Source organism: Phoca vitulina, unplaced genomic scaffold (genome assembly GCF_004348235.1).
Source record: "Phoca vitulina isolate PV1807 unplaced genomic scaffold, GSC_HSeal_1.0 scaffold38, whole genome shotgun sequence".
Lineage (NCBI taxonomy): Eukaryota > Metazoa > Chordata > Mammalia > Carnivora > Phocidae > Phoca > Phoca vitulina.
In genome coordinates, this window is record NW_022589741.1 from 13,548,714 (window position 1) to 13,562,679 (window position 13,966).

General features: G+C 56.4%; 1 protein-coding gene across 10 annotated transcripts in view; it reads left to right on the forward strand.

The window, feature by feature from the left end:
• The window catches only part of CEP164 (centrosomal protein 164), a 66,137-nt gene extending 52,702 nt beyond the window's left edge, over positions 1-13,435 (forward strand). For 8 of the 10 annotated variants that reach the window (XM_032427856.1, XM_032427863.1, XM_032427859.1 and 5 more), the window contains 13 exons: positions 947-1,090; positions 1,519-1,602; positions 1,751-1,819; positions 2,146-2,321; positions 2,643-2,769; positions 3,047-3,114; positions 3,566-3,773; positions 4,804-4,911; positions 5,466-5,580; positions 6,035-6,382; positions 7,100-7,166; positions 7,988-8,116; positions 8,315-13,435. In XM_032427856.1, the coding sequence (XP_032283747.1) occupies positions 947-1,090; positions 1,519-1,602; positions 1,751-1,819; positions 2,146-2,321; positions 2,643-2,769; positions 3,047-3,114; positions 3,566-3,773; positions 4,804-4,911; positions 5,466-5,580; positions 6,035-6,382; positions 7,100-7,166; positions 7,988-8,116; positions 8,315-8,411 (1,740 nt within the window). In that variant the 3' untranslated portion in view covers positions 8,412-13,435. The remainder of the gene's footprint in view (positions 1-946; positions 1,091-1,518; positions 1,603-1,750; positions 1,820-2,145; positions 2,322-2,642; positions 2,770-3,046; positions 3,115-3,565; positions 3,774-4,803; positions 4,912-5,465; positions 5,581-6,034; positions 6,383-7,099; positions 7,167-7,987; positions 8,117-8,314) is intronic. The other 2 variants (XR_004302233.1, XM_032427860.1) reach the window with 2 other exon arrangements.
• The last annotated feature ends 531 nt before the right edge of the window (positions 13,436-13,966 follow it).

Sequence of the window (13,966 nt, forward strand, 5' to 3'; positions counted from 1 at the left end):
ACTCCAGCAGCAGCAGGCGGCTGCCTTCCCTCCCCGAGTGGCTGTGGCTCACAGATACCAAGTTCGTACCCCGTGCTAGCGCTGTTCTCAGCCCCCGATGTGTGCGGACTCATTTAGTCCCCCCAACACCCCGAGGAGGTGCGGACTATTGTGACCTCCAGTTGGAAAGTGAAACAGAGACTCAGGAGCGCAAGCACCTTTCTCAAGGGCTCTGGGCTAGTAAGTCGAGGAGCTGAGCTTCAAGCCCCGACTTTCTGGCTCCCAAGCCTTCAACTTTAACCACCCCGACACCATGCCATCAGGGTTAACCAAAATTCCAGGACATCACAGACTGGCAAGAGGCAAACACTCCTTAGAGCTGATCTGTCCGTGTTCAGCCTTCCCCCCCGTAGGTGAGAATGTGGCACCACACCGGCTTGGCTGGCTCACACTGGGGGTGAACAGGGGCGGCGGTGGGGCCTGACTTCAGCTCCCAGCTGGGCCTCTGCCCGGGATGTCTAGGCTCCTGTTCCGGTAACTGGAACCCGTGTCCCGGCCTGTCCGTACGGTCTTTCCCACACAGAGATAGCCGGCCTGTGATAAAACGTAGCTGGTTCCCTTCCCAAACTGATGCGGACCTTGCTGAAGAGCAGTGCTAATTTATTAGTGACCTCTCTTCCCTCGAGGAAGGACGCTGTGCACAGTGGACAGCAGGACAGGCAGATTTCCACGGTGGGGAGTGTCTCATGGCATCTGAGCAGTGTCTGCTTCTGCGGCAGAGAGGGGTGCAGGCTTTCTGCGGGGGGAGGCCCGGGCGCTCCTCCGTGCTCTCCTCCTTGAAGAGCTGGCCTTCGGGAGCCGCTGGCGTCCCCAGCCTTACTGACCCGAGGCTGCCGGGAGGGGCCGTGGCTTTAGGGGTGGGAGGGCCGCTGCAGCTTCCCCGCCAGCAGCCTCCCCTTCCGGGCAGGAGAGGAAGCAGCGGGCGCAGCTGCTGGGCCACCTGACCGGGGAGCTGGAGCGCCTACGCAGGTCGCACGAGCGAGAATTGGAGGCCGTGAGGCAGATGCAGGACAGGCAGCTCGAGGACTTGCGGCGTCGGCACCGGGAGCAGGTGGGGGCTCCGGGCGGTCCCGGGGGACCAGGGTGGGTGAGCCCCCTCTGGCACCTCCATGCAGGAGAAGTGCTGGGGGCAGGCAGCTGGGGCAGCCGCAGATCTGAGCCTTGACAGCTTCACGTGCGGGGGTCTCTCACAGGCCAGGGCACGCGTGGTCCTTTGTTTTCTGGGCCAGCGAACAGCCCCGGGCTTAGAGGAGGTCAGCCCCCATAGGACCCTGGGTTTGGCGCCTTTGTCTCTCCTTGCCCCCATTGGGAAGACACAAGGTGGTACTTTCCTGGGGGCCTGCAAGGGCAAGTGGGATGAGGCTGAGCCTAGCTTGGAGGCTGTGCTATGGAAGGGTGGGTCCAGATCTCCCTCCTGCCCCCTCAGCTCATGCCTTGCACTCTTCCTACGCTTACATCTTTCACTCTATTTCTGTGCAGGAAAGGAAACTACAAGATTTAGAGGTGGAACTTGAAACCAGAACCAAAGATGTCAAGGCCAAATTGGCTCAACTGGACCTCCAGGTGAGAGAGCAGGAGTTGAGGATAGCATCTCCAGGGGCCCTGGACCTTGGAGTGGTAGCACCCCAGGGAGAGCTTGGGGCCTCCTGCCCCTTAGACGCAGGGCGTCTGGAGCTGGCCAGACAGCCCCATTTCTTCCCCACCCCCGCAGGAGGAGACCGCCCGAAAGGAGCACCAGCAGCTCCTTGATGTGCAGAGGCAGGTGGCGCTGCAGAGCGAGGTTTGGCTGGCTCCCTGTCCTCCCTCATCTCTGCCCCGTTCCCTTTACCTTCCCTCCCTCTCCCCGCAACATCCCACCTTTTGCTCACCCGATCTGTCCCGGGCTTTAGGGTTCCAGATGCTGTTGGCAGGATGCCACAGACAGCCCAGCTGGGGAGCCCCAGGGGGTGGGGCTGTGGAGGGCGGCAGAGGCCACACACCTCCTACCCTCGGCGCAGTGACTTCAGGGTGCTTGAGTTCCACGCTCGCTCCCATGCTCCTCAGGGTCCCCCTGCTGCCGCCACCTGCCTTGGTCCCGCATGTCTCCAGGTGCTTCTATCTTTTCAGGAAGTCACAGCCAGCTATCAGCACTTGGAGGAGTCAAAGAAGGAGCACACCCACCTGTTGGAGTCAAACCAACAGCTCCGAAGACTCCTGGATGAGCTTCGGGCCCGCAAGGTGGAGCTGGAGTCCCAGGTGGATGCGCTGCAGACCCAGAGTCGGAGGCTGCAGAAGCACATCAGGTGGTGTGGGCACCCTGCACTTGGCCTCCCCTGCTGCCTGCCCCCTGACATACCTGGGCCCTGGTTGCTCACGGCCCAACTATCAGGCAGGGGTGGAGCCAGGCAGAGGGGCTTAGCTGCATTTGGTAGGGAGTACGGGGTGAGAGGTATGAACAGCTGGGGGTCTCTGGTTCTACCAGTCATGCCCCAGTCCTGCTGTCTCCCTAAGATCAGGGCTTGAAGCCCACCCCAGCAGTCATGTCGGTGTGCTGCCCACCCTGCTTCATCATGTGAGCCTGTCTTCCCCCTCCCCCCCAAACCCCACCTCTACCCCCATCACAGCGACCTGGAGGCTGAAGCTCAGAGGAAGCAGGACACACTGAAAGAGCTCACAGCTAAGGAGAGTAACGCCTCCCCAAGTTCTGAGCCAGATCTGCATATTGAGGACCTGAGGAAATCCCTTGGGACAGTGAGTTTCTCTGTGCTGTGGAAGGGACAGGGTGGTGGGACTGGGGTGGTGCTCCAGGAGGGGTCCTGGCTTTGCTTCAAAAACGACCTTAGCCTCCTGTCCTTAATAGTCCCAGTTCCCCATCTCCATCACTCAAATGATATCTATACACAAATGGTGCCCAGCAGCTCCCCCAGAGCCATTTCTGTATTTAGGCCCCTGGGAGGGGCTTTGGGGGTCCCTTGAGCCGGCAGTGTATTTGATATTCAGTGGGGCCTTTTCTACTGTGTGTCCTTAGAACCAGACCAAAGAGGTATCCTCTTCTCTCTCCCAGAGCAAGGAGGAGACCAACTTGTCCTTGGACAGGTGAGTTCTGATAGCCTTAGTTTGGGTCCAGGATTCCATGAAGGGGTGAGTGCCTGCATCACAGACCTGGGGTGATCACCAGTGGGGCTTGGTTCGGGGACGAGGACCTGAGGGACCGAGGGAATTTCTTTAGCAAGCCAGGAAGGTTGACCCATTGTGACCACTGACACAGCATGCTGGGGCCTGCTGCCCTCTGGTTGAGGATCAAGCTGACGGGAGTGTCTGGCCATTTATCTGGAGGCCCCAGGCCCAATCCCTTTAGAGGCAGGGTGGGAGGACTCTGCAGCATGCTGCACACTATAGTGTGAATACTTGTGTATTCACGCCCAGCCCAGCCTCGTAGTCTGTGCTCAGGCTGGGCATCTGTCAGGAAAGTGCTCAAGTGACCCAGAGCAGTTCTCAGAGCGTGTGTGCTTTCCCTTTCCAACCCCTTTGCCCTGCCCTCCCACAGCGTCCAGCACTACCTCTCCGCCGAGGGGATGGCTCTCCGCAGTGCCAAGGAGTTCCTGGTGCGGCAGACCCGTTCCATGCGGAGACGGCAGACAGCTCTGAAGGCCGCCCAGCAGCACTGGTGCCGGGAGCTGGCCAGTGCTCAGGAGGATGCCGAAGATCCCCCAGGCACCAAGGCCCTGGAAGATGCGCGCAAGGACCTGGAGGAGGTCAGGGGCCTTGAGGAGAGTCTGCCGGTCCTGCAGGGGCCTGGGGTGGGGGGGTGCTGGGGGGAGCCAGGGCAGCCGTGGCTTCTGGTAATTCTGGGTTCCCCGCAGCATGGTCACATCGGCCCGGGGCCACTGGACAGGTGCTGCAGGTTATTGATCTCCGTGAGGATGAAAGCACCTGACATTTACATGTCAATGCACAGTGTACAATGCTTTCTTCGTCCTCACAATGTGCAAGGCAGTGGTGGTACTCTCACTTTCTAGGTGAAGAGTACAAGTAAGGTTTTTAAAATTTCACATCCAGTGCTTTTCTGGCCCGTCACCCTAAAGATGTGGTTCATAAGTGAATCTTCTGAGCACACTGGGCATAAGGCTGAAGTGCTTGTCTGATAGCCTAATTTCCAGGGAAAAGGAAGAGACTTCATGGTGCCATCTGAGGGCCTTGGCCAGAAGCTCAGGCCTGCTCCCTTAGAATTCTGTTGGTGCCCAGAGCTGGTGCGGAGCTGGTGCGGGGCAGGCTTACCAGGGGCATCTGCATGCTGCCCTCAGGCCCTCATTGCTCTGCTGCATGCTGAGAGGGAGGGCGGTGGGGGCAGGGACGGTAATAACCCTGGGGTAGCGCGTTGTAACTCTTTGAGAATGTGTTAGGTGCGGGCCCAGGGCTCAGCATGTAACTACCTCATTGAATCCTCATGACCCTAGAAAACTAGTATTTCGGGACGCCTGGGCGGCTCAGTCAGTTAAGCGTCTGCCTTCGGCTCAGGTCATGATCCCAGGGTCCTGGGATCGAGTCCTGCATCGGGCTCCCTGCTCTGCGGGGAGCCTCCTTCTCCCTCTGCCTCTGTCTGTCTCTCATGAATAAATAAATAAATAATCTTAAAAAAAAAAACTAGTATTTCTCTTCTTGAGAGGACAATCCAGAGAGGTGATTTGTCCAGGGTCACCCAGCCAACAACCACACACACAGCCGGGACTCTAGCACCTGCGCTGAGACCCCCGTGTCTGTCCTCCCCTTTCTCTCTGGCGGCAGGAGACCAGGCACCTGGATGAGATGAAGTCGGCCATGCGGAAGGGCCACGACCTGCTGAGGAAGAAAGAGGAGAAGCTGAATCAGCTAGAGTCATCTCTTCGGGAGGAGGTACAGCATGGTGGCCACGGCCTCCCTCTTGCTTTCCTGGGCTGCTCTTGGGTTCTTTGGTCCCGTGGTGGGGGGAGCTGGGCCTCTGGGGCTCCTGGGCTGGGTTGCCGAATACATCTGTGCGGAATAGTCCTGAGCAGACCTGGAGCCTCTTGAGCTGCAGGCTCTTGACCTGCCCTGCGGGGGTTCCTGAGCAGAGCTGGGCCCCGGGGTTTGGGAATGGACACACCTAGGCTTCCCTCCTTTTCCTGCGGCCTCCTCCACGGTCCTCTGGACGCTCGAGGCGTGGGTGTGGCAGGAGGGAAGCCTAGGTGGAGCCATCCTGCAGGGGGAGTTTGCTGGGGGCAGGGGCTCTGGTCCTGGGGCCCTGCTGCCTATGTGTCAGCCCACTGTGTCCTCCCAACCCCTGCCTCCCTCCTCCCATGCTGCAAGGCAGCCCGTAGGGTGTCCCTCTCCCGGAACTTCGGGTCCCAGAGAGTCCGGGGCCATCACACGGACAGTGGGCAGAACACACAGGGCAGGCACCAGTACTCACTGCTACTTGTACCCATCAGGCTTCAGATGAGGACATGCTGAGACGAGCTTCCACCAAGAAGGTGGTGACATTTGACCTCAGCGACACGGAAGACATGAGCAGTTCAAGCTCCGAATCCCACTCCCTGCCTCACTGTGAGTGGCAGCGCCGGCAGGGGGAGGACCATGGTATCCGTGGAGAGAGAGGGGCTTGGGGGGTGCCTACTGGGAGCCAGTGTCTGGAGCAGGCACTCAGTAATGCTTGGGAGGAGTGACCCCATTGGGGTTTGCCAGCACACAGGGCAGAAAGGGTCAGGGGCCACCTGAACATGCAGAGACCTTCCGGTGCCTTCTGCGAGGTGTTCTCCCTCTGCCGCTCTGGTCTGCAATGGGGCAGAGGGCCATCTCCTCTCCCTTCCTTGCCCGCTCCCTGGAGAGGCTTTTTCCCCCTCAGCCAGCTTCCAGTCTGCACCCTCTGGAACACAGAAGCCCAGCTGTCCCTCTGGCCCCCATCAGCCGAGGGGCTGTGGTCCGCAGACCAGGAGGGCAGCCAGGGTGCTGCCGTGCTTGGGGCCGTGCTAGGCCCTGAAGCTGAGTCCTTCCCTTTTAGTCAACCTGACTGCAAGTGCCACCTTCCCCTACAAGTTCCAGTACTTGAGCAGCTCCCTGCAGCGGATCAGCAGCCAGCTGAACGGAGTCCTCAGCATGCTGGGCAGTCTCAACCCGCAGCCGCCACCACCCCTCTTCGCTTCCACACCAGCGCCCACCCCGCCCCGGGACCGCAAGAACACCTCCATACCCGCCTGCCCCTCCCTGGCCCGGGTCTCAGCCTGGCCGCCGGCGGTGCCCACATCCACCCAGTGGGCCTGGGACCCCGGGCTGGGCCCCACGCTCTCCTCCTCCGTGGCTCAAACAGTGGACGACTTCCTGTTGGAGAAGTGCCGCAAGTATTTTCCAAGTAAGCCTCCCTCCCTTCTGCCTCCTCTACCGGCCCCTTGCCGCCCCCAGCTTTGGCACGGCCCATCCCATTATGGGAGGAAGATTTGCTGGTGACCCTGAAGCCATAGGCTCTATGAGTCATGACGGTTGACCTGGAGCTTGGGCTGACTGCAGCCTTTCTGATGGGAGCTAGAGCTCAGCAGAACCTAAAAGGTCATCCCTGTCGTCATTGTAATAGCTGCCATCTTGTGCCTTGTGTGAGGGGCCACGCATGAGTCCTTCTAATAACCCTCTGAGGTAGTAATATATGAGAAAACTGAGACTCAGGTTAAGGGATATGCTCCAGGAGTAAGTAACACACTGGGTTTTGGCCCCCCGTCTCTATGACTTCAAGATTCTGCTCATAACCCCTTGGCCATACAGCTTTGTCCTGGTTCTGGGCGAGGGGGGCCTCACCTAGTCTCTTAGTCCTGATGAAGAAGGTGAAAAGCCATAAAAATACAGTTACTTTGGGGAAAAAGTTACATATCTGTCTTAACCCAAATAGAAAAGTAGATTAAATTTTACAAATAAACAGGACAATTCCTGTTTCTCATCTGTCTCTCACCTCCAACCACTGAAACTTGCCCTGTTGTTGTGTGTCTGTGGGAGGCGGGAGGTGCACTGGTGAGCTGGGAGGTGGCCTGCTGGGACTGGCTTCCGCGACCCATTTCTGGATGATTTCCTCCTTTTCCAGGTGGAGTCCCATTCCTCAGCAGTGGCCCTGCCCCACTGGAGAACAGGCTGGGTTATGTGTCTGCCAGGTAAGCCTCCCTGGGCAGGCGGCACCTCCCAGGAGAGCAGAACTCTGGTTACGTTGCCCAGAGAGCTTGGACAGGTCCCCAGGCCACAAAGTTGCTTGCCTGGGTCTGAGGTGCCTCTACCACCACCAGAGAAAAGTCTTACTCACTGAGGTCCCAGTGGCGGCTGGTCTCACCAGCTCTGGGAGGAAGCTGCCTGCTAGCCCCTGCAGGGAGAAATCAGCCTTGGCAGGACCCTGTTCCTTCCCCTGGCCCCTCCTGTCCTTGAGCATGGCTTTTGTCTATCCATTGAGCTCGTTGTCTGTTCCCGCAGTCCTGCTGAGCAACATCTGGAGTGAGAGGGGCACCCTGGGGGAGAGACAGATGGGCAATTACTTAAACCTGTTGTTAATTTCCCATTCATCTTCTTCCTTGCCAAATGTATCCCCTGCCCCCCGTCCACAGGCCCCCAACCATAAGCACCCCCACTTACCCTTCGGCCCACTCAGGAGCTGATGCTGGGCAGGCATTGGAGTCAACAGAGGGGAAGCTTTTGCTGGTCAGAGTGGCTGGGACTAGGCCGATGTGGGAGCCCTGACGTCAGGGGTGTTCACCCAGGGGAGGGGCCGGGGGGGGGCACCACCTTGTGTTTGGGGAACTGATGCTCATCATTCCAGAAGGGCATTCTTGCCAGCAAAGGAAGCTTGGAGTTGCTAAAGCCACCCCGCGAGGGCCCTGGCTGGTGTGTGGAGAGGAGGAGGAGGGAGAAGCGGGTCGGCTGTCCCCTTCCTCCAGTCCTCTTGCCTCCTCTCGCCCTCTCCTCACGCCGGCCTCCGCCTTCCCAGTGAGCAGCTGCGCCTCCTGCGGCGGGCCCATTCCCACGGCTCCGGCCCTGAGGCGGGCAGCACAGACTTCCAGAGCATGATCGAGGCCAACCGCAAGTGGCTAGAACATTACAGGAATGACCCCAAGTTGTATCCTTTGGTCCCCAAGTCTTGGTCCCTTCCTGCTGTCATTGCTGGGATGGCTGAGGTGGGCTACGGAGCTTGTGTTTGTGCCCTGGGTGGTGGTGGTGGGGAGGGGGTCCAAGGAGGACCCTGTTTGGGCCTTGGCCCTTCCCTGGACCTGAATAGCTGACTTGACTGCAGAGTTTTCCTTCACCTCGTGGCCAGACATCTCTTCTCTTCAGTGCCCAAGCCGGCAGCTACCTCGGGCCTTCTGCAGCTGGGCCTGGATGAGACCAGCAGCCTGAGGGTGTATCGCTACTGAGGCCCCGAGCCTCTCCCGCACCCAGACCAAGTGCCTGAGGAGCTGCCTGCGCTCTCGTCCTTCTGAGAAAGCTTTCTCCTGCCCTATTTGCTGCTGCCTGCCCCACTCAGAGGAACCCGGCGGCGGGGCCGGGAAAGATGGTACCACTGGAACACCGTAAGCCTCCCCGCTGAGACCACGCATCTCAGGCTGAAGAGTGTGGACTTCTGTGAGCTCCTGCCTGGACAAGGCAACACTGATGTGGGGCCATCAGAGCCCGGGCACCTGCAGGAGGAGGTATTAGGAATTGTCTTCTGAGGCCAAGGGGCCCGCAGGGCACTCTGTGCTCGGGACTCCTGCGGTTATGTGTGTATGGTCCTTAATTCACCAGAACGAAGCCCCCCAGCACGTCTGTACCCTGGGACCAGGCTCTAATACCTCAGCCTCAGAGAGATCAGGCCCTTTTCTTTTTTTTTTGGTAAGTCTCCTTTCTTGAGCACCCTATCTCAGGATTGGGCCCAGAGCCCTGCCAGAGGTTGCTGGAAGTTGGCCCCCAGACGTTCTGCTGCCCATCCTCCCTCTACTGGCTCTGTGCTTTCCTCAGGGGCGCTCCCTTCCCTTCCCTCGGGCTCCTCCCCCCCAGCTCGAGTCTCAGGTCACAAGCACACAACTTTCAAGAAGCCACAGGAAAAGTCTGGGATGGCTTTGGGTCTGCATCTTGGTTTTCTCTTTCTGGGCCACCATGGGGAGAGTTGTGGGTTCTTGTTTCCACGCCCCTGGCAGCCCTCTTGCGGGCTGGGCCGCGCTGGGCCCGGCTCCCTGTGGTCCCACCTCCCGTCAGAGGGCTCCTTGGCAGGTGGGGGGAGCTGTAGCCGATGTTCTTGGACATCTGTCCTGTCATTTAAATAAAATGCCCCCGTGTGTGTCTTGAAAGCTCTGGGGTTGCCCCTGCCTCTCCACGGCACAGACACCAAGTCTCTGCCAGGCACTAGGAAACTTTCTACCCCACCCCACACACACTTCGTAGGCATCAGTCTACCATAGAGAAAAGTCCATTTTGCTCTTTGGCTCATCCCGTGTGCGTTGGGGCTAGCGCACGTATTACAACCAACTCCGGTGACAAGCCTGTGTTTTCTACATCAGTTAAATCCCTGCAGGTCCATTTGCCACAAGGCAGTTGTGTGAATGCGTCTCCTCTTTGAAGGCCTTTGCCTCCTCCCTCTTAAGAACACCTCCTAGGTGTCTAATTTACTCATGACAACAAGCCTGTAATCTAGGTGTATGGATGAAAACCCAGAGGCTCGGAGACCCGGAAGGGCCTGAGGTCCTGAAGGAAGTCAGTTGCTGCCCAGCGCCGAGCCCCCGGCCCCATCTGTGCTCCCTGTCCCTGCTGAGTGGAAGCCTTGGGAAGTGCTGATGTGCTCCATCTCTCCCTCCCCCCACCCCTACTGGGCCACCTACCAGCTGGAGACTCGTGCCATCTCCCAAAGGCCATTTGGCATTGTTTGCTGCATGCACACGAATGAAAGCTAAGCCCCCTGATGTCCTAAGCTGGCAAAGTTAGGTGGGCTTTGTTTTCTGCTCCAGTGGTGTGAGCAGCCAACATAGTTTTGGGTTTGTAGCAACAAAATTGCTGGGAGAATCAACCGAGAAGGCCGTGTTTCATGGATTTGCATAAGAAAACCAACTACAAATTAACCCAGCCTCCTCTGTGTCCTAGCTGCTCTGATGGAGGGAGGGAGGAAAGATGCTCACGTGTGTCCAGTACCTTCCGTGTGCAGGTGCTTTTCAGATATCTCATTTAACCCTCTTAACCTGTGAAGTTGGTATTATCTTATAGATGGGGAACTTCAGGCTCAGAGTGGTTAAATGAGTACAGCTCAGGTTCGCCCAGGATTTGAACCTAGATCTACACCTCTCTAAAAGCTGAGTTGTGTTGAGCCTGCTCCCCTAGGTCAGCACCTTCTGTCCTCCTGACTCACAGAACAGTCCTGGCCAGCTTGCTCTGAAGACCTGGGTCCCAGGGAGGGAGTGGCTTCTAGCTGGGTGAACAACCCCCCACCCCCGCCGGGCCAAGCTTGACAAGGGAGACTTTTTCCAAAGACTCCAAAACTGCCTCATCTCTCCCCTTAGAGACTGTAAAATCTAGCTGGGGAGTCTAGAATCCTAGACCTGGTAGCTGAATGGAACCTTGCAGATGATGTTCAGCTCATTCATGTTTATAGCAGCAGGAACAGCCTAAAGAGATAAGGTGAGTTACCCAAAGTTACAGTCAGGGCATGGCAGAAGCAGGACCAGAACCTAGGAGTCCTGCCTCCCAGCCTGGGGCTTCAGGAAAGAGTGTTTTTAAAAAGATACTTATTTTGAACAGGCTACATGTTCACATGGCTCCGTATTCAAATGACACAAAAGTCAGTCCATCCATGGGCCAGGCTTCTCCTTGAAGGTTCCTTCTGGAGATTTTATGCAAATACAAGAAAAGAAGGGGCAGTGTTTTTATCTTCTTCCCTTTTACTGGTGGGGTAAGAGTCATTCCTAACCTAGGATCAGACAACCTCCCAAAGCTCTTTTGTGAGATGTCCACTATTTTCTTAGGGGAGCAGTGTTGGGAATGGCAGCCCCCCCAGCCATGCCAACTTCCACACCAAGTGGCAGCCTGGGGAAGGGATATAACCCTGGCCTTAGGACACCTGGGTGTACCTTTGGCTGGAATACCTACAACCTGAACAAGTCCTCTCCAGGTCTGTGTCTCCCCTGGTTAAAATCTCAAAGCCTAAACCCACATTCTAGGGATGAAGCAGGGTGGCTGCCTTGGGTGGGGAGCTGCTCTTATCCAGAGGGAGGCTGGAAAGCCCTCAGTGGCCTAAGAGAGGCTCTGGTGGGGAGGGTGACCAGTGGGGGTTTCCAATCCCACCACCAACTTTTTTGGGGAGGGGAGGTGGAGAAGTGAGGATTAAAAAATAGAGCCCCTGGCATCACCAGTGTCCTGAAGAACGGGAAAGTCCCTTTGTTGCTCCTTTCCACTTGCATCTCCTGCCTCCCCCATTGAATCTGCCATCTCTAGCAGATATGTTCCCCAGAGGGCCCAGCAAAGGGCCATGGAGCACTGCTGGCCATGGTGGAGGAGAGGGGTGCCTGCTCTTGGGAGGTAGGGACAGTGCGATGAGTTCCACTCTCACAATTAAAAGCAGAAGGGGCATGAGTCAAACAAGAGTTCCCACTTTATCCTCAGTTTTCCTATCTGTAAAATGGGGGAGGATTAAAGAAGTTAATCCATATAAAGTCCTCAAAACCGTGTTCAACGCATAGTAAGGGCAGTGACCTCCCCAAGATAGCAACATAGGTCATTCCTGACTTCACGCCCCTTCATAAGAACAACTAGCAACTATTCACAGACAAGACACCACTGAGAATCCTAGAGCACAATGCCGAGGCTGAAGCACCCCTGCAGCGCAGAGACCAAGACAGACTGCATTGGAAGAGTAGGAGAAGCGGCTTTACTGCCCCTCCCCTAGGCCAGGGTAGCACCACGCTGAGAGGTCCCCCTGAACCTACGGTTCCTCCAAGGGAGAAGAGTTCAGGTTAGATATCCAGTTCCCCCAGCATTGTGGGTCACTTTGTGGGAGCCCCTACTGTGGTTTCACCCCATGGGGATTGCAGGGGAATCTGTGACGTAAGTGGGGAAGGACTTCCAACAACCAGCACTTAGATCTCAGCCAACCAAGTTCATACTTGCAGGGCCCAAATAGTAATCGCAACCAGTGGCTTTATTCAACTGCAGAACCAAGTTAGCGGTGCAGTCTGACCGGGGAACTAGGCAGGGGGCAGGTCTGCCTGATTCGGGTCCTCCTCCTCCTCAAAGAGGAGTTTGTAGGCGCTGTAGCCTGGTCTGCCTGTGCCCAGGCAGTAGGGCTGGGGAGAGCCCTAGCAGTTGTGGGATGTGGCTCCCGGCCCCTCCCGACCAGAAAGCCTGGTTTGGGATAATTTGAGAGTTGCCTGAAGAGGGCTCTCCAAGTCCCACTGAGGCTGGAGAAGCTGAATCATGGCCGCACTTGCTATGGGGCACGGTCCTTGGCCCCATCTGAGAGGAACGGCTGGCAAGAACACCTGGAATCTTCTGCATAACCCAGCCACACTTGAGCCGAGAGGCAAGTGTGCAGAACTGACCACCCCTAGAGCAAAGCTAGTGGCCCGGTTTGGTCAGGGAAGCATGGGTCAGCTTTAGTCAAGACCGCAAAGAGCCTTAACGGCCTTGGAGCTGCTTCTCCCACTGCACCTCAGCAGGGAAACTAAATTCATAGTTGCACTTACAGCTGAACACAGCCTTCAGCCCACGTGACTAAGGAGCCTTACCAGAACACAGAGGAAGCTGCACGGCCCACCCAACAGCCCTGTTTACAGTGGCACTTGAACAGAGAGCATACATAGCCTGTGGCTTTCCCCATCTGCAGAACAAAATTGGTGACCTCATCTGACCAGGGTATTCAGTGCACACTCTTGCCTGATTTGGGCCCCAAGACCGTGAACCATGCAGACTCTGGGTTTTGTCCTGCTGCCTGGCCAGGGCAAGGAAGCAAATTCATAGCCTCACCTGCTGCTAAGTATAGTACCCAGTCTTAGGAAGCCTGGACACAGAATTTAGGCAACCATGGAGCTCATCCTATAGCCTTGCTTGGGCAGGGAAGCAAGCCAGCAGTCCTATCCAGCTGTTTTCAGCCAGTGGTGTACCCAACACCCTCATCTCAGAGCTTAAACAGTTGCCTTGTCCAAATAATAGACCCTAATAGCAGGCTTCACCTACCCAAGACATTACCAGCAGACTTGTCCAGAAGCCCAAACTGAGCTGACCTTTGAAATACTATCTCTGCCAAAGCAAACCTGCAAAGTCTGGAAGAGAAGACCACTTACTCAAATGCAGATACCAACATAAGGAATCAAGGATCATGAAAAATCAGACAAATTTGATACAACCAAAGGAAACAGATAAAGCTTAATAAGTTACTCTAAAGAAATGCCAATCTAGGGGCGCCTGGGTGGCTCAGTTGTTAAGCATCTGCCTTGGGCTCAGGTCAGGATCCCGGGGTCCTGGGATCGAGCCCCATGTCAGGCTCTCTGCTCAGCAGGAAGCCTGCTTCTCCCTCTCCCACTCTCCCTGCTTGTGTTCCCTCTCTCACTGTGTCTCTCTCTGTCAAATAAATAAAATCTTTTAAAAAAAAGAGAAATGTAGATCGAGGATCAAAGAATTCTGAAGAATCCTTTTAAAGTAGTTTAATCTACAAGAACACATAGACAACTAAATAAAATTAACAGTTCATGAACAAAACAAGAAGTTCAACAAAGAAACAAACCATCAAAAAACCCTAACAAATCTTAGGGCTGAAAAAATACAATAACCACACTGAAGAACTCAGTCAAAACTTCAAAAGTAGACCCACACAGGCAGAAGAATCAGCAACTTGGAAGATAGGATGTTTGAAATTATCCAGTCAGAGGAGCAAAAAGAAAAAAAGGGGCGCCTGGGTGGCTCAGTCGTTAAGTGTTGCCTTCGGTTCAGGTCGTGATCCCAGAGTCTTGGG